Genomic DNA, 23733 nt, shown 5'->3' with positions numbered 1-23733 from the left:
TTAATAGAACAGCTGAAGCACAAGGAATGGCCCCGGGAGATGAACACACTCACAGTGGATACGTTGGGAGGCCTCTCGGTTGCTTAGATGTTCTTGTGGAGAGCCACTGCTTCAGATGTTGGACGGTGAGCCAAGGGTCTCAATTCCAGCACATGGGAGTCTGAGGCAGCACTGTCGTGAGGTTGGGGCTAAAAAAAGGGGGAGGAGATGGAGAGATAGCAGAAGTGAGGGGCAGAGTTCAGATTCCAAGAGCCACATAAATGCTGGGTGGGCAGAAACAGAACTACCAGAACAAACTCTGGATTCAATTGAGGGACTGTGCCTCGATAAATAAGGTGGAGAAAAGCATCATCTGTCAACTTCTAGCCTCCAGGTCCATGTGTGCACAAATCCATACACACAAACACACACACACAAACACACACACACACACACACACACACACACACGGAGGTGGGGGAGATGGCACAGTGGGAAAGAGCACTCCCTGTACAAACAAGAGGCCCTGAGGTCTGAGCCCTAGCACCTACACAGAAGTCAGGCATGGCACATATGCCTGCAACCCTAGCATGGAGGACTAGAGACAGGTGAAGCTCGGTAGGCAGCCAGGCTAGCTGGAACTGTACATGTTGGGTGCACCTTAAGACCTTGTCTTAAAAAGTAAGATAGAAAGCAAAATAGAGTGGAGAGGCATGTGCATACACACACACACACACACACACACACACACACACAGATGTGTGTATGCATCCCTTCACTCGCCCTACACTAAAAGCCAACAGACTTCTAGATGCTGTCAGGTGTGGGATAGTTGTTGCAAACACCCTGGTGTCTGTTGGAAAGTATACCCACATTCTGGAAGTTGTTTAGGGAGGGGACATGTGTTGGGCAACACCATGGACCTTGTGTTGGGGAAGGAAAGGACAAACTGGGAGGAGGTCCAAGAGAGGTCTCTAAATGAACCTCTGTTTGGGGACAGTGGAGAGCCCTAGGCCTGGGAGGCCTTAAAGAAGGAGCTTGGTGAACCCACCACCACAACCCTGGGAATCCACTAGTGCCTTCAGCTGCTGCTGAGAGGGGCGGGGCTGAGGGTGCTCTCCATGGTGGGTCAGAGTGTGGAACTGCCGTGGTCTTGGCACAGAGGTGAATGGTTTCTTGAAGGAGGGTGCTGGGCTCCAGCCTTAGATCTGCCTTATTTTAAGCAATAGTGCCATTGAAACATTTTGCTTTTCATTTAATACTCATTTTAGCATGAACAGAATCACCAACAACTAGCTTAGTTTCACTGATAGAGTTAGGGTGAGGCTGATAGGATTGATTATAACAGAAAGTCAACTTGAAGAATATGGATCAAGAGATAGAGAAAGATGTAAAGAATTTAAAATGCAGAGATGGGGGGGGCGGTGCACCTAGAGCACAGACAACCCAGGGATGTCACAGGCACTGTGCAAAGAGATCCTTACACTGTGTAAGGATGGGCTGAGAGGTTGAGCTGATGCCATGGGGCCTTGAAAACAATATGGCTTCTTTGGAGAAAGCAGAGGGGTGACTGGCAGAGTGGCACAATTTGCATACAGCTGGGTGTAAATGGCACTTTCTGAAATGGTGTCCAGGGGTTGCTTCCTCCTGCCTTGTCCCCATCCTGTCCCCCTCCATCTTGTTTGGCTGTCCATGGGTCCGGGGCTGTGGAAAGTGGTATGGCTACAGGTGCTTGTCCTGGGTGGGGCATGGGCCACTGGCAGGCTTTGCAGGGTCCCCTCCCTGCCCCCCGTCACGGCTGCATCTGTCTCTTTCCTCCACAGGGGGAGGGGTTGCACCAACTACGCGAGGCTTTGAAGATTTTAGCTGAGAGGGTTTTAATCTTGGAAACAATGATTGGGCTCTATGGTGAGTAGAGACAGACAGACGGCCAGCCAGCCCAGCCCTTGCTTACCAGCCTCCCCCAAACCTTCTTGGGGTGGAACTGGCCTGAGTCCAGTTCTGAGGCTGAGGAAGCACAGGCTACAGAGGCTACTCAACCCTGATGACTGATGCCCTCTCGGGAGAAGGTCCTACTCCTGCACCCATCCTTGTGCCTCTCGCTAGGCATTGTGGGTGAAACAGTTACTTACACAGCTCGGAGACAACAGATGATGAGGTTTGCAAGGATTTATGGGCAATGAAAACAGATTCCTAAGCTGGGCATGGTGGCCCACACCTTTGATCCCAGGTTCTCTGTGAGTTTGAGGCCAGCCTGGTCTACAGAGTGAGTTCCAGGCCAGCCAGGACTACAGAGAAACCTTGTCTAGAAAAAAAACAAAACAAAACAACAACAACTACAGAGAGAGAGACAGAGAGAGAGAGAGAGAGAGAGAGAGAGAGAGAGAGAGGAAACCAAATGCCTAATCAGCAAGGGATTGTGGGTAACAGCCAGGTTCTAGCCATAGTGGGGTCAGGGGTCATATACAGTTAGAGCCCAAGCCCATAGGATTATAGATAAGAGATGTAGACTCCATTTGGGCTTCAACTCTAGAGAGGTCATAGGCAATGGGAACAGTCTCCAGACCCACAAGAAATAGATTACACAGCTAGATTCCTCAAGTACAAGGAACTGTGGGTGACAGAGGCAGACTCAGGACCCAGAGGACTCTGGGTAATAGAGCACTTGCCAGTTCTGACCAGCTTCCCCATAAAGTTCTCGAGACTCTTACAGGACCTACCTTCCTGACCCCAGGTACCCCTCCTGCAGTTGCCACTATGGTCGTAGTATCCTAAGTTCCCTGTCAGGGCCTGGCATTCACCCTCCAAGTTCTCATCCTCCTGACTACCTGAGGGGCCACTGAGGCCTGATTGACACTGGTCCAGATTCCTGTCCTGGAGTAGCCGCCTTCACCCCCCTTGGCTCCCAGCCCAGCCCTTAGAGGCCAGACTCGCACCGTCTGCTCTTCTCGATCTCCCATCAGGCTCCTAGCTTACAGAGCTTCCTGCAGCAGCAGGCTCAGCTGGAGCTCCTGGCCAGACGGGTCACACTGCTGGAAGCCATCATCTGGCCAGGTAATGGCAGGGCGGGCAGGCAGGGGCAAACCCTCCAAGGATGGGCCTGGGACAAGCTTGGGCATGAAGACACCTCCTAGTGCTTGGTCCGGGCCAGAAGATACTTAGCATCCTTCCACTCATGGAGGACAGAGAGTCTGGCACAAGGAGCTAGCTGTCCTGTTCAGGCAGTCACCTATGCACAGACTCCAACAAAGCCGATAGATGTAGCTCTGCCCTTGTGCAGTTTAGGGCTGGGGTGGGGAGGGATAGCACTGGCAGTAGAAGCTAAGAAGAGATACGTGACAGAGTAGTGTGTATAATTATGCCTCTGGCCTGCTGGGGCCATGGCTGCATGGTAGAGCATTTACCTCATTTGTACAAGTCCTTGGGTTCAGTCATCACCATGAGGGAGGGAGCCAGTTCAGGAGAAAAGAGTCCAGGAGGGCTTCCTGGAGGTGGTGTCTCAGTGAGTGACCAAGTGAGAAAGAACAAAGGCTGAGAAGACTGCAGGCTTGTTTTCTTCAAGGTTTCTGAGAGGTGGAGACTAACCCTGAGCAGAGCTGAACTGGGAATGTTCTAGAAGGGCAGGTTCAGGCAGCCTGAAAGGAAGTTTGCCTCCTGGCTCCTGGAGTGAGGCTAAAGAGCCCCCCAGCTGGTGTGGGAAGATGTGGCTAGCAATTCACAGGCATGGGCTACTCCTCATTTGCTCACCGAGGACTCCCATCCCATGGGCTAACCTTTGCCCCCTCTAGCCGCTGCCCTATCTCAAAGCCCAGATGCACAACAATGCTCAGAGGCCTCCATAGTGTGTCCTCCCTCCCATCTTATAAATCTAAAGTCTGAGGCCGTAAGTCTTCTCTGAAAATGTCCTTGGGTAAATCAGGCAGGTTTGAAACCAACCCTTCGTTCATCAGAACCAGGAAGTACCAACTGAATGCCAGGCTCAGATGGGCACAGGGGAACTGCCCAACAGTCACTGGAGAGATTCCAAGAGGGCTGGGGTCATAGGCCCTTCTTGCTGGACATTGGAGACTTCTTGGAAGAGGGGACCCTGTGTGGGGTCATAGAAAACACCTGGTTGTGCCATATGGAGGTGAGAGGGACAACGTGACAGGAATAAGATCTGGAGGTTGGAATATGTGTGGTCCCAGTCAGGGATAGTGGCCACATGCTTATGATATCAGCACTGGAGGACTGAGACAGGAGTATGGCAAATTTGAGGCCAGCCTGGGCTACTGAACAAAACTCTGTCAAAAAAAAAAAATAGTGCCCACAGACAGTTTCTGATCCCCACCCATTAGCCATGCTGCTGCTCTAAACACTAGAAACATCTAGAAACATGATAGGCTCCCTTCCACCTCAGCCCTGCCCTGTCTGAGGAGGGGAGACTGTGGTCTTGATGGAGACATAGCAAAACTCTACCCTAAGCCTCTTAGCATCCTCCATCCCCACGGCCTCCCAGCGGCCTGAGGGGCCACTGGGAACAGAACCAAACCCCAAACTTTCAGCACTTTTTCTTGGTGCCCCATCGTATCAGTGCATCAGTAGGAGGGGCAGCTAGAGAACACGGAGGGAGAGATCTGGGGAGAGCCCTGTGACCCCATCCTCAGCTGGCCATGCATCTGATAGCCCCCACTAGTGGCTTCCCCTAAGCAGCACCGTCAGTAAGTGGTCAGCACCCTATGAACAGGGAGGTACTTGGCCAAGTACCTATCCTGGGGCTCTCCCCAACTAGGAAAATAGCCTACCCTGACCTTCTCCCTGGCTTTACAGGATACTCACAGGCTTCCTGGACAAAAGAACTTCTTGGGTTTGAAGGATATTAGTTTTCTCAGGAGGCAAGGACGCTATGTTTATGCTTGGGGTTCAGTTTTTATGCACAGGTCATGGGAGATTTCACCACAACTCCCTTTGAAACCGACTTCAGTCTCTGTCAGTACTGCCTAGGCTCTCAGAGTCTTATTTGAAAATGTCCTTAATTTTAGAAATCAGACAACTGGGGCCCTGACAGGATCCAGTTCCGCTGAGGCTTCTCAGGGCCAAAGCCTGACTCTACTAAGCCCTTTCCTCCAAAATGATGCTTTAACCTAATGAAAGAGGAAAATCTCTCTCCTAAGTTTTCTTAATTCATTTGGATGATCCAGAATTCATCTCCACCCCAAATAAGCCTCAAAAAACTGATCTGTGCCAGACATGGTGTCCTATGGATCCCAACACTCGGGAAGCAGAGGCAGACAGATCTCTGTGAAATTAAAGCCTGCCTGGTCCACAAATCAAACGCAGGATAGCCAGGGTTCTGTTGCACAGGGAAACCCTGTCTCGAAAAACAAAAGCAACAACAAAAAACTAGGGAGTGTTATGTGGTGAGTCTACCCATCCCAATGAATCAAACAGACACCAGGCAGCCCAGTGATCTCCATGGGCTGGGGGCTAAGAGGTTGTGGGCAGGTACTAACCAGCCTTTAGATACCCAGATTTCCTACAGTTCCATCTCTAGGATGCCAGGATACCCAGCTACCTCCCAGGGCAAAGAGTGGGTTCCCCATGTGAGTGTCCCCCTGACATAGCCTCTCTCCTTATTCCCTCCGGCAGAACCAGACTTGGGATCCGGGGCAGGCCCTGATGGCACAGGTACCCCCAGCCTCCTTCGAGGCAAGAGGGGAGGACACCCAACCAACTACCCGATCATCACCCCCAGGAGACGCAGCGAGAGGAGCTGAGAGGCTGCAGGCTTCCTCCCCTAGCCTGGACCTGACCCGCTGCCTCCGGGACTGCCAGGTCCTATTTATTAATACCCTCAGGGATCCCTTGGTCTTAGGGGTAGGCAGATCTCAGTGATGGCAGCCTATAACATGACAGACTAAACAGGGACTGGGCCTCAAAAAGTCAGGCCTCACTTGCACCCGGCCTGGTTGGTTCCCTCTGTGAAATGGGGTGAAAAGGCTTTGAATGGGGGGTGGACGGAGGTACAAGTCACGTCAGCTGCCTAAAGTTAGGACCTGGGACCGCCTGGCCCTGCAGATATGCAAGGATTGGGGCGGAAGTCTCAGTTCCCCTCCTGTAAAACCTTGGGGAGTCCTGTGTGCCCCTTGTTTTCTGGTGCTGAGTTCCCACCTGAGTCCAGGCTGCTTAATCTAACTGAACGGTCGGTGCTTCTTATATCAGCTCTACCCCAGGCCCCTGCTCCCATGTCCTCTGTGGGAATGGGATGTGTACAAGGGACGCCTACTCCAAGTGTCTGCTGCAGATGCCACGAGTCAATATGTACAGGACAATAAACATCCCTGCTTGACCCTACTTCGCTTGGTCTCTATGTGCTGCCCAGGGCAGCCAGAAAGGGCCACCCAAGCCAAGGATATGGGGGCAGGATCCTCCTTCAACAGCCACACATTCACTGTTGCTCACTCCTTCCTCCATGATGCCAACACAGAGGAGCCAGACATGACAACTGACACTCAGGAGACCAGGTTGAAAAACAAATCAGCTTTTATTCTTACAAAGTACCAGGGAAACATGTTGGGGCCTAGTCCTACCCCAGGGATGCAGTCAAGACCGCACCAAGCCCTCAGCAGACAAGGAAAGGACTATGAGGCCCCAGTGCCTGTGCAGTGGGCAGGGCTACTCCTTCCCTCAGTCACTAGGGCCTCAGTGTCCACTAGCCCTTCCACCAGCAGTGACACTGCCCCCTCTACACGCCCTGTAGCTGCCAAGGCCACTGCAGCCTGCTCAGTGGGGAATCCCATGTGCTGTAGCTGCTGCAGCCTGTGAGGTAGGACAAGGAAGAAATGTCAGGACAGCATGGCTCCCATAGCAGGAGGCTGCACCCCTGCCCACCCTGCCTTACCTTAGAGAAGACACAGAGGGCTTTGGCAACCACAGAGAGCTCTGGGAACCCTGAACTGACACATCAAGAAGGGAGGCCTGGATCCCTTCCTGTAGCATCTGCTCGTCTAGGGCTGCCCACATCGTCGTTGCTGAAGCAAAGCTAGACCCAGCCCAGTCCAAGCCCCTCTCCGAGTTCTTCCATGTCAGCTGTCCAGGCCCCAGGCGTGGTGGGAGCTGAGCAGAGCCATCACTGTGAGGCCAGGAGTCTGAGGAAGCCAGGTAAGGAGGTCTAGGGGTGGCAGGCCTGTAGGGACAGAGGTGGATGGCCTGGACTGCCAGCCACTGTCACAACTTCCACCATCCAACACTGAGCCCAACACCACCCTCACCTCACTCCAGCAGGATAAGTGACAGGCAGCTCACCCAGACTGCCCGGGGTGGGAAAGAGCCTCAGCGGCCAGCATCGGGCCAGAGACTTGCAAAGGACACCTTCCTGTAACACCTGCAGTCTCTGCTCTGAGAGCTCCAGCCACTGGAAGGCCCCAGCAGCATCTACCTGCCCAGGGCAGGGCGGCTGGTCAAGGAGAAACAGGATGACGTGGGATAAAGGCCATGTGTGGGCATTCCCGTGTCTCGCCTTGCTACCTCCCTCAGGACCACATTCTCCTTTACATCAACAGCTCAAGCCAAGAACAAAATGCGCTGCCTGAAACCAGTCAGCCAGAGGGGCAGAACTTCTCCCTCATCCACCTCATAAGCCTCTTCCCAGATCCTGTGTGCCTGAAGACAGATCCTCCTCCTGTCAGCCAGACTGGCGTGACTGGTGTCTGCATTCTGAAATGATCCTGTGACTCACATATAGCCTGAATGTCTAGATGGGTCAGCCTGTTCTCTTCGGTGGCTGTTTTTCCCATATCTTGGGAGTAAAGCTGATGTTTAAGATACCTGTACCACGGGCCCACGTTGGCACTCTGTTCCCAGAGAGCCTCAGGCTTGCTCCCACACTGAGCCTTCCTCTCAGTTACGCCCTGTACCCAGCCTGCCCATCTTAGCTTTGATGCCACCTTCACACAGGATCCAGGTTAGTGACTTCTCAGGCCCCTTCTCCTCTCCAAGCATCTCATAGGGTTCTTTGATGATAAAAGACACCTACCTCCACTTGGCCATGAGCCCTGTCCCCAGCCCAGAGCATTGCTCAAAAGAAGATGTGTCAGGAACAGGTGTTTGGTGACCTGGCATTGCTTAGACATGACTCCCTTGTGCCAGTTCTTTTCAAGGCACCCAAGAGGCCCAGTGAGGTTCATGTGGGCTCTGGGCTCAGGCAAAGGATACAGGCTAGGCCAGTGAGAAGGCCACAAAGGAGCTGCAGGAAGGGTGGCTCAGAGCTGAGCAGCAGGGTCAGGGCCAGCAGCAGCCATGGTAGCAGCCATGGTGGCAGTGTCCTCTGAGGCCATCCAGGGTGGTGACTCTGTCCAGCCAGCATAGCTAGATGGACAGGCATATAGCCACAGCCTCCAGCCGCACCGGACACCCCAAGGCCCGCCAGCAGCACAGCCAGCAGCCCAGTAGCCAGGGCAAGCACAGTGGAGTTGTGCAGGAAGCGCACAGTGCCCAGATGGCACTCCTGCCACCAGCCCAGAGTGGGCAGAAGCAGCAGGCTCAGGAGCAGGCCTGGCAGTGCAGTGTGGCCCAGAGCATGGGTCAGCAGCCTGTGCACTGGGAACAAGAAGGTCAGGTCAGAGGGGTGGATTGCCCTTAACTAGGGCCACCTGGTATGGCAGCCTCCCCTACCCAGGAGCTAGGATGTTAAATGTCACTACCCAATCACTGGTAGAGGACACCAAAGTATTCTCAACCCCACAGCTACGCTCTAGTTATATCACTGTGAGCCAACGCACAGCAACCAACTGCAGAGTGTCGCTATGTCCTGGGCACACTGAAGCTGATTGTCACAGTCACCAACTCTCTTCTACATCTAGTTAATAGCACTACTTCTAATAAAAACTGCCTGCTAGAACCACCCACTCCCACAGAGCTGTATGACCTTAGAAAAACCTCTACACCTCCCTGAACATTTGGGTTCTTAAAATGTAAACTGGAGGCAAGTTTGTAGGAAGTCCGTGTTTGACTGAAACCCTCAGTCCTTATTTCCAGGGAAAGCTGTCAGAAAGGGATGTGATCAGCACTCCTACCCATGCCTTCCATCTCACCTTCTGCACCTTTACAGGATCTTCTGCCCTCTTTCTTGAGCTGGGCATGTCAGAACACTAACCTGCCCTGGGACACTCTGCCCTATCCTTGTATAACCACCATAAGGTTCACACTAATGCCACTAACTGGTTTCAGGCCCTATAACTTCCTTCAAGGTCCATGGAGCCAGTCCTTACCCTGCCAGGGTTCCATTAGCAGCTCTGGAGCCAATCTGAGGCTGGGGCCAGCCCCCAATAACCACAGACAGCTCAGCAGCAGCATCAGGACTGAGGAAGCAAGGGGCAGGGCCCGGGACAGTGAGCCAGGGGCCTCCCAGGCATGCATATTTGGTTGATGGTAGTCAAAGGTGGTCCTGAGGCTGTAGGCTAGGGATAAACAAAAACAGTAGCAATTATTTTTGCTTTTATCTGACACCCTCTCTATTTTACCAGTGACCCCATTTTTTGTTTATTTTTGATTTCTTTTATGTATGTGAGTACACCGTAGCTGTCTTCAGACACACCAGAAGGGGGCATCAGATCCCATTACAGACGCTTTTGAGCATTCTGGTTGTTAACCTGTGCTTCCTACTGGTATCCATTTTTTTTTTTTAATTTAACTGTCCAGTTAATATTCCAGTATATTGGGGCTGCAGAGATGCTCAGCAGTTAAGAGCACTGACTGCTCTTCCAAAGGTCCTGAGTTCAAATCCCAGCAACCACATGGTGGCTCACAACCATCGGTAATGAGATCTGATGTCCTCTTCCGGCGGCGCATTAGTAGTGAGTGGATCAGGGAAAAGCGGGTAGAGGGGATACTAGGTAGAGGCCACCAGGAAGAGAGGGTGGGGTTTTCCAGTCAGGGCCATATAGACGCAGGAATCCACCCGGGCTTTCAGTCAGCAGGGTTTGGTTTTGTTTTTCTCCTGCTTTATCTCTCAGCCTCAGGAGAGGTATTAACAGTATTATCTCCATTTATATCCTCCAGCTGTCCTGAGCCAAAACTGCCATTGGAAGTGTCTTCCCTATATTGGTTCTCCTTTTTCTGAGAGATGGGAGTTGGGGGTGTGGCAAGGCCTCTGAACACTCCAATTCCCGCTGAAACTCCACACTTGGGAAAATATGTTTCCACCTGGGTCTTTCAGACACTCCCCAGATGGGAGGTCACCACCTCTGCCCCGTTCTCCTCCTGCCCTTGGTTTGGTCATTTCCTACCTTTCTATTTTGTGTTCTACTTGCTTTTTTTTTTTTTTTTTCATATTGAAAAGATGACATCGCCCCAGAGCCAAAAATAAATGGAAATTGGAAAGAAAAAAATAGTGGTTGCTGGGAATTGAACTCAGGACCTCTGGAAGAGCAGTCAGTGCTCTTAACCGCTGAGTCATCTCTCCAGCCCCCCAGTGACCCCATTTTACAGAGGGGGAATTGAACCTGCAGAGGCAGGTCCAATAGGTTGGCTGAAGTGGGCTCAAGTCCCAACCCCTGTTCTTATTAGCCACCTTCCTATCCTACCTGCCCACGTGTCTGGGATGGGACCAGCTCGGCCGTGCACAGCTGTGATGCTAGCTAGCACTCAGGAGTGGAGACATGGAGGACTGGAGTACAAGGTCATTAGAGATGCAGACAGTGGGAGCGTACTCACCTAGCCATGCACAGGCACCTGGATTTGCTTCCCAGTGCTGGACAAAGAATAAAAGAAAAAGTTAGGAGTTCTTGGCTACATGTTGAGTTAAAAAACTAGCCTGGGTGATATGAGACCCAGTTTCAAAAACAAAACCGAGTCTGGTGGGCCTTAAGTCTTAGTGGAAGATACAGGACCAGACAAGTTAAACTGGGGCCATTCACTGCCAAAAAGATGGGTAATTCCCCTGGGAACGGCTAAGTCAAGGCCAGCTCAGGCTTCCCACTTCCTGCCTCCTTTCCAGTGTTCCCAGCCTTAGGGAGTCCTGATGGCCTCAGGTGCCCCTTTGAACAGGGGGTGGGGGTGAGGGGCGAGGACAGCTAATGGTACAAGCAGTGTAAGGCTGAAAGTGGGCTACAAGAGTCCGCATTCCAAGCTTTACAAGGTGATTACAACCGTGGCACTATTTCCTCCCCAACCCTGACCCTAGCCTCATTTTGCCAAGGATACTCCAGTGTGTGCTGCAGCTTTCTGCTGTGCGTCCCTGGGCAAGCGTCCTAATCTGTGAACTGCGGATTCTGATACATTTCCCTTACAGATGGTAAGAAAAAGGATAGAGTGGAGGCCCACAACTTTCTCTTTTTTAAAGCTTTTTTTGGTGTTGCTTTAAACAAATCTCATCAGGTAACCCTATCCACAGCCTGGGATAGAAGATTGTCCTGACTAGGTGTTAAGTGCTGGGTCACAAATCTGCACCATTGCACCTGGTTCAGGCTCCAGCTCTTCCTCAAACCAACCCAAAGCACCACCTGGAGAGATGACTCATGGGAGGCACATAGCTTACAAGTAAAGGCGCAGCAGCTGCTACAAACTCTGACCCCATGGTCGTTCCCTGCCCACCGAGCATAGCTTCTCTCCTGTACTCTCCTCTCACACTGCCTTTCCTCCAGGCCCTCCCACCATTCCTGGGCAGTCCTCTGAGTCTCCTACTGAGCTGATTCAGGGCAGAAAGCGATTCGACTTAGCTTCCTTGTCAAGGCTTTCCCTTGCAGATGCCAAATATGAAAATCTCCTCTGCCTGGCCTTGCCTCCATCCCTCAATAGGCCATCTCCTACTCACTCTGAATTGTCAATGTTCCCTTCCCATATTGTGAATTTTATCCTAATGAGCAAAGTTTGGCTCCCCCCCCCCCCCACTCAAATGGCTTGTCTCCAGACTCAAGGCTGGTGTTCATTGGAAGACATATTAGCATAGTCCCAGGTCCTGCTGGGGTGAACTCCACCCTTTATTTTTGGTACTGGGTTGAAGTTCAGAAAAGCAGGCAGATTTCACCCTTACCTGGAGGCAGGGTCACCTAAAATGAAGCTTCCTCTTGCACCTTCTTACAACCATTCCATCCCTGGGCACTAGGGGACAGGTCCATGGACATAGGGAACTGGGCCTCGAGTCCTCTGGACCAGTCTCTTCTCTTTCTTGGCGATAGGAATGGAAACTAGGGCCTCATACATCATAGGCAAGCCGTAACACTCCTGCAACCATATCTTCAATTAATAAAACGTAACTTGTAAGAATCCAATAATGAATCCAGCTGCTCCTCCTAGAACACAATACACGCCTTTCTCCCCTTCAGATTCCGACCGGCCTCTAGTGAGACACTATGAGTGGCGAACTAACAGACTCGGACGCCTGGATCTCTCACCTGAAGGTGATTTTACATAAAATGGGGAACTGGGGGGCTACACATCGGGCTCCCAGCTCCCTTCCCTGCCTGCCCCGGGCCAGAAGCTCCGGCATTGAAGCCACGCCCATCCTCAGAAGGGTGCGACACGCCTACTTCTCCCACATGGACCCTGGTTTCTTCCGAGTCCTCGCCCGCCATGCTAATGTTTGTCTGTGTCTGTCCACTGTGTCAGTAACTCTCAGAAAAGCAAAACCAAAAACCCCACCAATCGCCAACAATCCGCCTCAGTGTCTTTCTGGAGCCCTTGTCAGAGACCTCAGAGCTATGCATATCACACCCTGCCTACCTTGCAGGGAAGCCAGGAGGACAGAGTGGGAAGGCAAGGACAGTGTGGCGAAGCTTCCGGGCGGTGTACAGAGAGGGGAGGCCCGGGGTCTGGGTCGCATTCAGCTTTGTAACTTTAAGGAAAGAACTCAATTTCGTGGGTTCTGGGTTTTCTGTTGAAACAAGGGGATGGGTTGAAGGACGATCACAGGGCTTCTCAACCCCGACCGTTACTGGGGTCGGGCGCGGCATTCCCGGCCTCCCTCCCAAGCCGACGGCCCTCGGTCCCCTCCCCCGCCCGCTCAGGCCACGCGTCCAGGGGCCTGGGGAGCATGTCCTCCCACCCCCACCCACCCTAGAAAACCGAGCAGGGGGGCCCGCCCGGTAAGTCCGGCCGCCGGTTCCAGGCCGAGCCCTCGGTGCCCGAAACCCGCTGCACGCACACAGAGGCGCGTGATCCCGCCCGCCGATTAGTCAGCAGTTGTTTCAGGCCGGCCGGGATCCCTTCCCCCAGCCCTCCCGCCAGCCTCCGTCTCCCTCCAGGGCAGACTCTTCAGAGACGGTCCCTAGAGCCAGCGGGCGTAACCATTCCGAGCCACCGCGCCTCGCGCCAAGGAGCTCTCGGGTTCGTGGGTAACCCTCGCTCACTGGCGCGCTGGCCCCCGAGGCGCCTTTTTTTTTTAGACCACTCGTCACGTCCGGCTCTTTGGGAGAGGATCGGGTCAACGGTTTCGGGAGCGAAGAGCCGAAGAGCTCCGGTTCGCTCCTCTTCGGCCACCCCCGAGGCCTGGCCCGATGGTAGCGTCCGAGGTTGCGGGTTTCGCGCCTGCGCAGTGCGGCGCCTAGGGGGAACGCGAGAAGGAGACGGACGTTGAGAGAACGAGGAGGAAGGCGAGAAAATGGCGTCCACGGGTAAGCGGAGTGGGATCGCGGTCCCGCCGGCGACAGCTGGGACACCCAGACTGGGAGGCGCTCGTCTCTGGGGGTGGCAGGGATGACTGAGTGAAGTCGCCGAAAGGGGTTGGAGTTCCCGCCGCGGCCCGACGAGCTCGGGGGTGGGGGTGGGGGATCCGCGTTCCCTTCCCCTCCCCCACTAGGCGGGCTGGTTCTGGAACCTTTTGGCGGCCGCGTTGCGCGCGAGGGCCTCGCGGTAGCTGAGGCGTGCAGAGCCCGTCCAGGCCTCCTTTGTGTGGTGGTTGTCGGGGCCGGGTGCTCCGGGTCTCTCGCCACGTGGGCCGGGCCTAGGGCCTCCGAGGGCCCGAAGGGGACCGCGGCTGGGCCTGGAGCCCATCACCCCGAAGGCGCGTGAAGCGAGGTGTCTGATGGCGGCTCGAGAAGCCGTGGCCGGTTTCCCGTGGAACGTCTCCTCCCATCGCTAGCCCCAGGGCAAGTGTTTACTGTGTAGGGACTCAGAAAAACAAACAAAAAGCCGTCGCGAATGTGTAAGCTGAGGGGCGCCGGCTTAAGAGGGGAGCCCCATTATCCCCCAGGCCTGGCCCGGCCCGACCAAGCTGCCCCCTCGGAGGACCTAGTTGGTTCCCCTAAATCTTCGTGCTCCCCACTCAAGAGGCTTCGATTTAATCATGAGTTAACTCCACCTCCTTCCCTACCCAAAAAGCAGTGGCTTCCCAGTGTCCTTTTCTCAGCAACCGGCGCGGGGGATCGGTTGTATAACAAGGTCCGTCTGGATCCGGAGAGGAGACTCTTTTCCAGAAAGAGATTTCTAGCAGCTTTGATCCAGGAGAGGCAGAAAAGCCTCGGCACGCCACGTTTCTGTAGGCCTGCTCGTTAAGCTAGCCGGCTGATTTATTTCTTGGCCCTATTGAGGCCAGGGGAAGAGACCCATAGCGGATTTTGAAAGTCCAGGGCGGGAACTCTAGAATGTGATGGTTATGTTGTGGTCCTTACCGAGAGAATAAGTGTAGCCTAGCCCTCACCTGCAGTTTAGAATACAGTTAACTGGCACAGTGGCGGGTTTTTTGTTTGTTTTTGTTTTTGCTTCTAGCGGAATCTAGGGTCTGGTGATGTGGCCTTGGAGGCAGGAGGAGAAAACAAGTGGGGGTGACAGGAAAAGCTCTGGGTTCTTCATTTGGCTTAGGAAAGCTTCCAGCATCACAATTTGACGACGCAAACGATGTAGTTAGTAAACAGCTTGCTTTTGGTACCAGGCTACCCAAAGTGTCCCTAAGAGAAGACTGAGATACGACTACAGTCCAATATATCCTAGTGGAAAATGGTTTCTTTGGTGGTCCTTTTACCCTTCTCTTAACCTCTAAAGCCCAAGAAGGCAATTGCAGTTTTTCTGCTTGATAGATCATTGCCACTTTTTAGTCATCTTTGTTATCAGAAAATGTTGATAGCACCCTGAACCAAATTTAAGTTGAAAAGTGTGCTCTGCTATACCCACAGTCCTGGCCCTGCTGAGGGGACTTTATTAAGGGCTTTCCTGAAAAACTTAGTTTTAGACTTTTTTTAAAGGGTCGGTGGCGATGCACCGGTGCTGGGAAGGCAGAGGTAGGTGGTCTCTGAGTTTGAGGACAGCCAGGGCTACACAGAGAAATCCTGTCCTAGAAAAAAAATTTTTTTTCTTGAGCCTTTCAGTTCTTAAAATAACTTTTTTTTTTGGTCCCAACAAACTTACCCTTGCTAGCTACAGGAATTATGTAGCCTAAACCTTCCTATTCAGCTTGGCTAATGGCTGCCCTGAAGCAAGCCACTGCCTAAGGGGAGTAATGGTTTCCCTCCTCTGTATCTTGTAGAACAGTAACTATAGAGTGTGTCCAGTAAAGCAGAATTACAGTCTCTAAATAACTACCAGAACAAAAAGTAAAACATTAGCATTCTAGGATGCCCCTACATCATAATCTCTCAGCCTGCTCTGTGTGTGTGTGTGTGTGTGTGTGTGTGTGTGTGTGTGAAGTGTTTACGTATCCGGGCATTTAAAGACTTATTTTTTCAATTGTTAAATTATCTGACCATTGCTTCAGTGTCATGCTTGTAGGTAGATAAACATGGGGGGGGGGTCGCTTTTTCCTTAGCCTACCAAATCCTTTGGCAGCACCCTCGTCTCAAGTGGTTGGCTGTTCTGTATCAGCATTGCCAATTTTACATAACTGCTCTTGTGTAAGTCTTTGTAAACATCAAACTTAATGCCAATGACTCAAAAAGTCGTTTTTACACAGAAACCTCAACAAAATGTAGGTTGCAGTATTTGCTTTGTTGTTTGTTTTTCATATAAAGAATGTGGCAAGTAGCCAGTCATCATCTAATCCTAGATTGGGGAGCGCAGCGTTTGAGGCCAGCTAAAGCTACATAGTGAGACCCTGTCTATAAATAAATAAATAAACAAACAAATAAACGGCAGAAAGGTAGACAAAGGAAGGTAGCAAGTAGGCATGGAGGTACACACCTATAATTTCAACACTAGTTGTAGACAGCCATACGGGGTCTGTAGCAAGTTTGAGGCTAGCCTGGTCTATATAACTAATTAAGGTCAGCCAGCTAAGTAGTTAGATCCTATCTCAGAACCACTACTTCACCACCACAGAAAATGTAGCTTTATTGGAAATGCTTCAGAATTTTGTTAGAGGATTATTTTCTTCATTGTAGATATCTTTTGAACAGTTTACTGATACTATTGGTAATCAGAGCTCTGAATTTAAAAGTGTAGAAGGAAAGTAGTCCCATGAGGTGCAGAAAGGTTGAAAGAGTCGATTTTAAGAGGTGAGTTCAGGCCAGGTGGTGTTGGTGCAGGCCTTTAGTCCCAACACTTGTGGGGCAAAGGCGGGTGTTTCAAAGCCATCCCGATCTACAGAGTGAGTTCCAGGACAGCCAGGGCTGCACCCCGTCTCAGAAAAAGCCAAAGGGGGGGCAGAATGAGTTCAGGAAAGTACTGTTGGCTAGGGGATTGTGAAGCAGACTTTGCATGGCGTATGCCAGAGCCTTCCATGAAGAAAGATGTCAGCTGTTACATTTGGGTGAGGGACTACTTTCTGATTGGAAAAGAAAGGACCCTTTTGTTCTGTCTTAATGACAGTGCTGTCTTTGAACACCAAACAAGATACGTATTCTTGTGGAGAGGAAATAATTGCGTATTTTTTTTAATTCTCTGCATTAAAAAAATGCCCAAAACGTAGGTAGCTTTAATTCCGTGATGTTTTGAAAACATAGGCATTTATTTTCATTACTCAACACCTCCATAGTTCAGATTTAGTTCCTTTTTTTGTTTGTTTTTTTGGTTTTTCGAGACAAGGTTTCTCTGTGTAGCCCTGGCTGTCCTGGAACTCACTTTGTAGACCAGGCTGGCCTTGAACTCAGAAATCCGCCTGCCTCTGCCTCCCGAGTGCTGAGATTAAAGGCATGCGCCAACATGCCCGGCTAGTTCCTTTTTTATTGTTTTTTTTTGAGACAGGGTCTTTTATAGCCCTGTCTGTCCTGGAACTCACTATGTAGACTAGGCTGACCTCAAACTCATAGAGATCCACCTGAGCTCTGCTTGAGTGCAGGGATGAAAGGGGTATGACACCTCACACGGCTGGTTCCTTTTGATATAATATAGGTTTCATATGAGAAGGAAAATTATAGGTAGACTTAGTTACAGAGAAGAAAATTTGTGATTTTTGTTGTTGCTGATGTTGAAATAATTTTTAGGTTTTAAGAAATGGCAATTGTGAACCTAGAGCAATTTTTCCTGTAGGCCTATTAAGTGCTGTTTTCTCTTTGACAGTTTTTGGAATTGTATTAACCTGGTCAGTTTTGTGTACATTATGCTGAAGTTGGAACCAGGGTATCCACACATCCGGTATAGTCAGGAGAATGAGCACATAGACCGACCACTTATATACTCCTGTCCTTGTTGGGTTTTTTGTTTTTTGTTTTTTTTAAAGACTTATTTATTATATGTAAGTACACTGTAGCTGTCTTCAAGTGTGCCAGAAGAGGACATCAGATCTCATTACCGATGGTTGTGAACCACCATGTGGTTGCTGGGATTTGAACTCAGGACCTTTGGAAGAGCAGTCAGTGCTCTTAACTGCTGAGCCACCAGCCCTACTCCCATCCTTTAGCTTGGCTTCACTGGGGTTTATATCTTTTTGTGATATTATGAAGATAACAGCTCTTGACAGCAGGACCCTTTTTTAGATTTAATGACTCCTGTTTTTTGTCTCTTTTTTTTTTTTTTTTTTTTTTAAGATTTATTTATTTATTTATATACTGTACACTGTAGCTGCCTTCAGACATACCAGAAGAGGGCATCAGATGCCATTACAGATGGTTGTGAGCCACCATGTGGTTGCTGGGAACTGAACTCAGGACCTCTGGAAGAATAGTCAGAGCTCTTCACCGCTGAGCCATCTCTCCAGCCCCCATTTTCCGTCATTCTATTTCACTTATTACTGTTCTAGGGAATTCTGGTTAGTCTTACCTTAAGGGATAGCCTGACAGATGCTGGACATAGTAGCTTGCTCCTCTAATCCCTTTACTGACTCTTGCTCAAAACAAAAATGCCAGGCGTGTTGGTGACTTTTAATCCCTGGGGTGGGTGGGCAGCAAAGACTGGATCCATGAGCTCAAGGCCACCATAGTCTACAGCTGGGACTAGGCAGAGAAAGCCTGTAAAAAGCAGAAAGAAAGAAAATTTAGTACTTCTGTGCCTCTTTTTAAATCTGACAGTAAGGTTGATGCCGTTTTGTGGTCTTGGTTTATACCTAAGATAATGATAGTGTCTTTGAATTGATAGTTGGTAGTTGAGATGGGTTTATGGTTGTAGGGTATCTGGCAAGGTATCCCTGCCAACTCAACTGATCTTGACTTCATTACCTAGCACCATATTCAGACTTTGTTTAGTTTAACTGACTTAATTGGTTTGGTGTTGAGAGATGAGATGTGCTAACTGGGATGTGTCTGCATATAGGTCCACTCTATATAACATTTAAGAATTATTATTACTGCTTGAATTCCATCTATCTCTTTCCCCTTCTTGTCTAGGCTAATAATTTCTCTTATTTCTTCTAGATTACAGTACCTATAGTCAAGCTGCAGCCCAGCAGGGGTAAGTCAGCTTTCTGCAACAATAATTTGTCTTTGGTTAAGGTTTTAGCGTATGAGGCCTTTTGTAGTTTAAAGGATATGTAGTAACACAGTCTAAATGTTTTATAGTCAATTCTTGTGTTTAATTCTTTTTGCAGCTACAGTGCTTACACCGCCCAGCCAACTCAAGGATATGCACAGACCACCCAGGTAATCCCAAAGACAAGGATGAATAGTTATATCTTCAGTATAGATGTTTCAGATGACCACTAAAACAGTAGCTAAGAGATTTTTTTTTTAATTTTTTTGTTTTTTGAGACAGGGTTTACTCTGTGCAACCACTAGCTGCCTCTCTGCCTCCGGCGTGCTGGGATTAAAGGCATGCACCACCACGCCCATCCGTTTTTTAAATTTTTATACAAATAAATAGCGGTAGTATTATCTAAGCTTTTAAAACTCAAAAGTTTTAATCTTTCATAATGAGGGTTGTAATGAAACCATTTTAAAGCTGGAAATAGACTTTTTAAAATTCCTAGGCTCAAAGTAAGTATCTTACTGCAGTCTTGTTCTTTGTGCATATTTTATTATGCTTAATTTAATCATCATAATTTCTAAAGACCATCACTAGGATTGTTGCACATGAGAAAATTTTACTGCATGGCTACTGTATAACTTGCTAGTGGTTGCACATTAACTAGTGGAGTTAGTTTTGAAAATAACTGTTCCTCGGCTCTTGTCAGTATATCAATCTATGTTTAAAACCCAGAGTAGGGGCTAGAGATGGCTCTTTGGAAAAGTTTGCCACCAGCCTAACAACCTGAGTTTGATCCCCAAGTCCCACATAGAGTCAAGGGAGAGACCTAGCTCCTAAAAATTGTCTTGTCCTCTGACCTGTACACATATACCATGATACAGGTACACCCCTCCACTAGTCAGATTGAGTAAAACTTAAAAACCTGGAGCTGGGATATGGTGGTAGAATGTGTGCTGGCACTGCAGAAATACTTAAGGGGGAAAATTGACCAGGAGTTGGGAATATAGTTCTTTGGTAAATATGCGATATACTGGCTCCAGCCACCAACACCTCCTCAAAAGCCAAGGATGACAGACTCTAGAATCTAGAAAGTATTTGCCTACATTACCAAAAATTAATTACCTCAGCTGGGCCTAGTGGTAATGCACGCCTTGAATCCCAACAACAGGGGCATTGGCGGGTGGATCTCTGAATTTGGGCCACCCTGATTTACAAAGCAAGGTGTAGGCTGGGACTGCACAGTAAGTCTCAAGGGGAAAAGGAAAAAGAATTACCTCTAATTCTAGAATGATCTGTGCTAAAAAGTAGATATTAACTGTCGTGGAAACATCCTAGGACAGGCAGGAAGTCGTGCTTCTCAAAGGCTTTACTTTACTTTTCATTGGTCTTTCAAATAAATCTACAATATGAGCATGTTAAAATATCTGAAAGAACAGCTTGTTCCTTATCTGATTTTAAGTGTATTGATGTCCGAGTTTAAAAACCATAACCTTGCTATACTGATAAACATAAGAGAACATGAACTGTTCTGATTTGTTCTCTTGAAATAGAATTGATAGCTTTTATTTTTATATCAGCAAGGTGCTGGCTGAATCTTGGATTATCCCTATGTGCTGTCAGTTACATGGTTAACTGAGATTTTTGCCTAATTGTTTCAGGAACTTTTTTGTTTCTAGGTTGACTAAAACATGAAAGAACTTATATAAAAATTAAGTTTTTAAGATAATTTCCTTGTTTTTATAATTTCTTTTTTATACCAGAAAGCAGTATTTTGTACTTTGCTTCTCCAGTTTATGAACTAATAAGTTAGGTCATTATTTGGCTAAGCTACAAGGTTCTCTTATGAAGCTATTTCATGAATTTCTTTGGAGCAGGCATATGGGCAACAAAGCTATGGAACCTATGGACAGCCTACTGATGTCAGCTATACTCAGGCTCAGACCACTGCCACCTACGGGCAGACTGCATATGCAACTTCTTACGGACAGCCTCCCACTGGTAAGGCCAGCCTTCAAGAGACTAGGTGATAGTGTCAAGGGGATTTGCTGAAAGGCCTGTTATTCATGCTTTTAGGTATATACTCTGGTCTGTATGTTGACATCTGGGGATCTTTTATTCTGGGGGGTATTTTTGTCTTTGCTCTTAATTTTCCTTAAGTGCTATCCAATAGAAGGTGGGTAGAATAAGTTCTAAAAGAGGAAAAAACTAAACTTTTATACACTGTGTGTAATATACAAGATAGAACTAATGTAGAAGATTGTACTTAGGGATAAGAATGAGCCTTCTTAAACTGAGCTGCTTAAAAATCAAACTGGTTTTCACATCTGTTTGCTTCATCTGATAGTGTACCCTCTACTTTTTGTTTTGTGCTTTCCACAGTAGAAGGGACCAGTACAGGTTTGACTATCCTGCTCATTCTTGCATGGGAATTGCTTTCCATCTTGTCTAACCCTGTAATGTTAACCCTTAGGTGTTTTCATTTGTTTAAACCCTGAACTTTCTAACATCACACACAAAGGTGCTAATGAAAAAACTGCTTCAGGTGCCATTTGCAGATCCATGTCCTTATAATTTGGGGAAGGTTTTACTATGAACTTTGCTTTTGTCGAGCCTTAATAGTTATTTGCCTTCTGAAAGGTATTATTCCAGCTGATTTTCCCTGTTCCCTGAAGGCTAGATTGCATGATTAGTTTCATTTAAGGAAACAGATTTGCCACCCTGCATGTATATGTTTGTCTATAACACAGGCACATTTTATTTTCTGTTTAAGTGTTACAAATTGTTTTAATCCACTTTCTGTTTTAAGTATTTTGAATTTTTTTAATCCATAGTATGTTTTAAATATAAATAGCATTCCAGGACACTAAAAAGAGAAACTGGTCTAAGAATACATTACATGTAATATGCTAAAAAAAAATGGTAATTTTTTTTCCTGTAGAATGTTGTATAAGAAGATCTTAGAAATGTAAAGACTTCCTATTTCAACTATCTGAACTCCTCTGAATTATATTGGTTATAGGAAAATATTCATCTATTGTCAGGGATTTTGTGAGAATTTTACTAACTTAACTACTGTGTAGGGATGGAGGTGTTTATTAACCTAGTGCATATGTGGGGAGAGCTGAAACTAAACCTGTAGATTTGAGAATATAATGGGCCTTTGCTATCCCTAAGCCATTTAACATGGTCCTAAGAAAGGTTTTAAGCAGAGTAGAAGAAGTAAGCAGTCAAGGTTGCATATGCCTTTGATCCCACTCTCAGGCAGAGGCTGAGAACTCTTTGAGTTCAAGGCCAGCATGGTCTACAGAGTGAGTCCCAGGACAGCCAAGGCTACACAGAAAAACCCTGTCTCAAACCCACTTCCCCCCAGAGAGAGAGAAAGAAAGTCAAGTCCTGTAAGCCTAGAAATAATAGAATACTGCATGCAGGGAAAAAAAAAGATGGCTTTGGTAAGTCAGACTGTGTTACATGGTAAAAAGGAGTTTGTGCACACTAGGTGATTCAAAATTACCTCTCATATTCACTCCTGCCAACTGCTTTTAAGCAATAGAATCAAAATTAATCTTTATGGCTTAAGTAGGAGTCAATAGGTAGGAAACGGGATCGAGCACATTTTTCTCTGCCCCTTGCCTTTACACATAAAAATCAGTAGATGAGTATCAGGGATGGGTAGAAGTACGCTGTTCTCTGGGTTTCTAAAGGAGGAAAGGTCCAGTGTGTCTACATCTCACATGCAGGAGTCAAACAGTTCTTAATCGGTGATTTCTGCTGTTCACTATAAACAAACTTTGTTTGTACAGTGTTTCTTACCACCAGTTCCTTTGAAGAAATCATATAGATGTACTTAGTCTCTTGTCACTGTTCTGTTGATTTTTGTTCATTTTGCTTGCCTGCTTATGTGTGTGCTACAGTTTAATTAAAAGATTACTAATTAGCCCAGTATCTGTTACTGTAGAATTGTTACATCAGGCTCTCTTACTGCAGTTTAGAAATACAAGTTACTGTCTTCAGCAGTTTGGCTTTTGTTTAACTTCTGTGAATCTTGTAAGTAGGGAGAAATCTTATAAAGAGTAATTGGATGTGTGTGGTTACCTTTAGAACTTTGCAACGTTTGCAACGAAGTTTTAAATAATAGGGCTGAGGGTGTAGCTTAGTGAAAGGATGCTTCCCCAGCATGTATGTGAGGGTCTGGGTTCTATACCTAGCACCACAAAACAAAAACCACTGAAGATAAGCATGTCAACTCAAAAGTCTTTAAGACTTTTCTGAAATATATTTTTAATGGTTTTTACCAGCTTAGGTGGAAAATTACTGTCCTTATATAATTTTAGAATTTCCTTTGAATGCTTGAGAAGAAAGGATTTTGTCAGTGCTACAAAAAGTACTTAGATTCAAAGAGAAGTTGAGCTGGGTATGTTAGCAAAGACCTTCAATCCTAGTACTTGGGAGACAGGCAGTCTGGTCTCTTGAGTTCAAGGCCAGCTTGAGCTACATAGCAAGCTCCAGGCTACCCAGTGCTACATAGTGAGACCTTGCATCAAAGAAATAAAAAGTTGAAGTAGGTCATGGTGATACATGGCCATAGTCCCAGAAATCTGACAGTTGAGAGATGGAAGGCATTGCAAGCAAACCTGGGCGATTTAATGTCTCTGTCTCTCTTACTCTTTATGATACTAAGTTTGGTTAGTCCTAAATGTAAGCTAAATTAAGTAGTCTTGGTTCAGGTTATGTTTTAAATATTAAAGCTCTTTTTTTGTTAATGTTGGGGGTTTTGGGGTTGGTGGGTGGGGGGAAATGGCACCTTCCATGGCCAACACAACACTTGATCATGTCCCAGAAGCATTGGTGTTCTCCAGGAGCTGGAGTACCAGGTGTCCACCTTGGTAGGATGTGTGGGGAATTACAATAGGTGAACGGGTTCGAGCCTTCTCTGGGCTTCATGAAACATGGCCTCCAGCTAAGGGTTCCTTCGAGGAGTTTTATTTTATTTTATTTGAGTTTTATTTTTAGTTA

General features: G+C 48.1%; 3 protein-coding genes across 44 annotated transcripts in view; 2 read left to right on the top strand and 1 right to left on the bottom strand.

Moving 5' to 3' along the window:
* Positions 1–6312, top strand: part of Emid1 (EMI domain containing 1) — a 46058-nt gene extending 39746 nt beyond the window's left edge. For 7 of the 15 annotated variants that reach the window (XM_006514521.4, XM_030245553.1, NM_001371001.1 and 4 more), the window contains one exon: positions 5608–6312. In XM_006514521.4, coding sequence (XP_006514584.1) covers positions 5608–5853 — 246 coding nt within the window. In that variant the 3' untranslated portion in view covers positions 5854–6312. Of the gene's footprint in view, positions 1–1802; positions 1889–2942; positions 3034–5607 lie in introns of those variants that run through there. The other 8 variants (NR_152138.2, XM_030245552.1, NM_001371003.1 and 5 more) reach the window with 4 other exon arrangements.
* A 164-nt stretch (positions 6313–6476) lies between these two features.
* Rhbdd3 (rhomboid domain containing 3) lies at positions 6477–14295 on the bottom strand. 10 transcript variants are annotated; one of them, XM_006514714.4, is made up of 10 exons: positions 13772–14295; positions 13100–13498; positions 12679–12829; positions 11990–12180; positions 10672–10708; positions 9228–9416; positions 8173–8556; positions 7230–7392; positions 6860–7144; positions 6479–6777 (listed from the first exon to the last, which is right to left on the bottom strand). In XM_006514714.4, the coding sequence occupies exons 6-10, from the start codon at positions 9373–9375 to the stop codon at positions 6600–6602; spliced, it is 1158 nt and encodes a 385-aa protein (XP_006514777.1). In that variant the 5' UTR covers positions 9376–9416; positions 10672–10708; positions 11990–12180; positions 12679–12829; positions 13100–13498; positions 13772–14295; the 3' UTR covers positions 6479–6599. The 10 variants fall into 10 exon arrangements, 9 of the variants coding, with proteins under 9 accessions (NP_001277421.1, NP_001277420.1, NP_796344.1 ...); NM_001290492.1 differs by lacking the exon at positions 13772–14295 and having other exon boundaries at positions 6477–6777; positions 11990–12192; positions 13011–13304; NM_001290491.1 differs by lacking the exon at positions 13772–14295 and having other exon boundaries at positions 6477–6777; positions 7264–7396; positions 13011–13304.
* The window catches only part of Ewsr1 (Ewing sarcoma breakpoint region 1), a 29421-nt gene continuing 19157 nt past the window's right edge, over positions 13470–23733 (top strand). For 6 of the 19 annotated variants that reach the window (NM_001283062.2, NM_001362620.1, NM_001362617.1 and 3 more), the window contains exons 1-4: positions 13481–13568; positions 18672–18708; positions 18845–18896; positions 20595–20718. In NM_001283062.2, coding sequence (NP_001269991.1) covers positions 13556–13568; positions 18672–18708; positions 18845–18896; positions 20595–20718 — 226 coding nt within the window. In that variant the 5' untranslated portion in view covers positions 13481–13555. Of the gene's footprint in view, positions 13569–18671; positions 18709–18844; positions 18897–20591; positions 20719–21099; positions 21118–23733 lie in introns of all 19 variants that reach the window. The other 13 variants (XR_001779874.1, XR_003949296.1, XM_006514509.2 and 10 more) reach the window with 7 other exon arrangements.

Source organism: Mus musculus, chromosome 11 (assembly GCF_000001635.26).
Source record: "Mus musculus strain C57BL/6J chromosome 11, GRCm38.p6 C57BL/6J".
NCBI classification, from domain to species: Eukaryota; Metazoa; Chordata; class Mammalia; order Rodentia; family Muridae; genus Mus; species Mus musculus.
The sequence above is the reverse complement of the archived record's forward strand: the minus strand, read 5'-3'. Positions and strand labels throughout refer to the sequence as shown.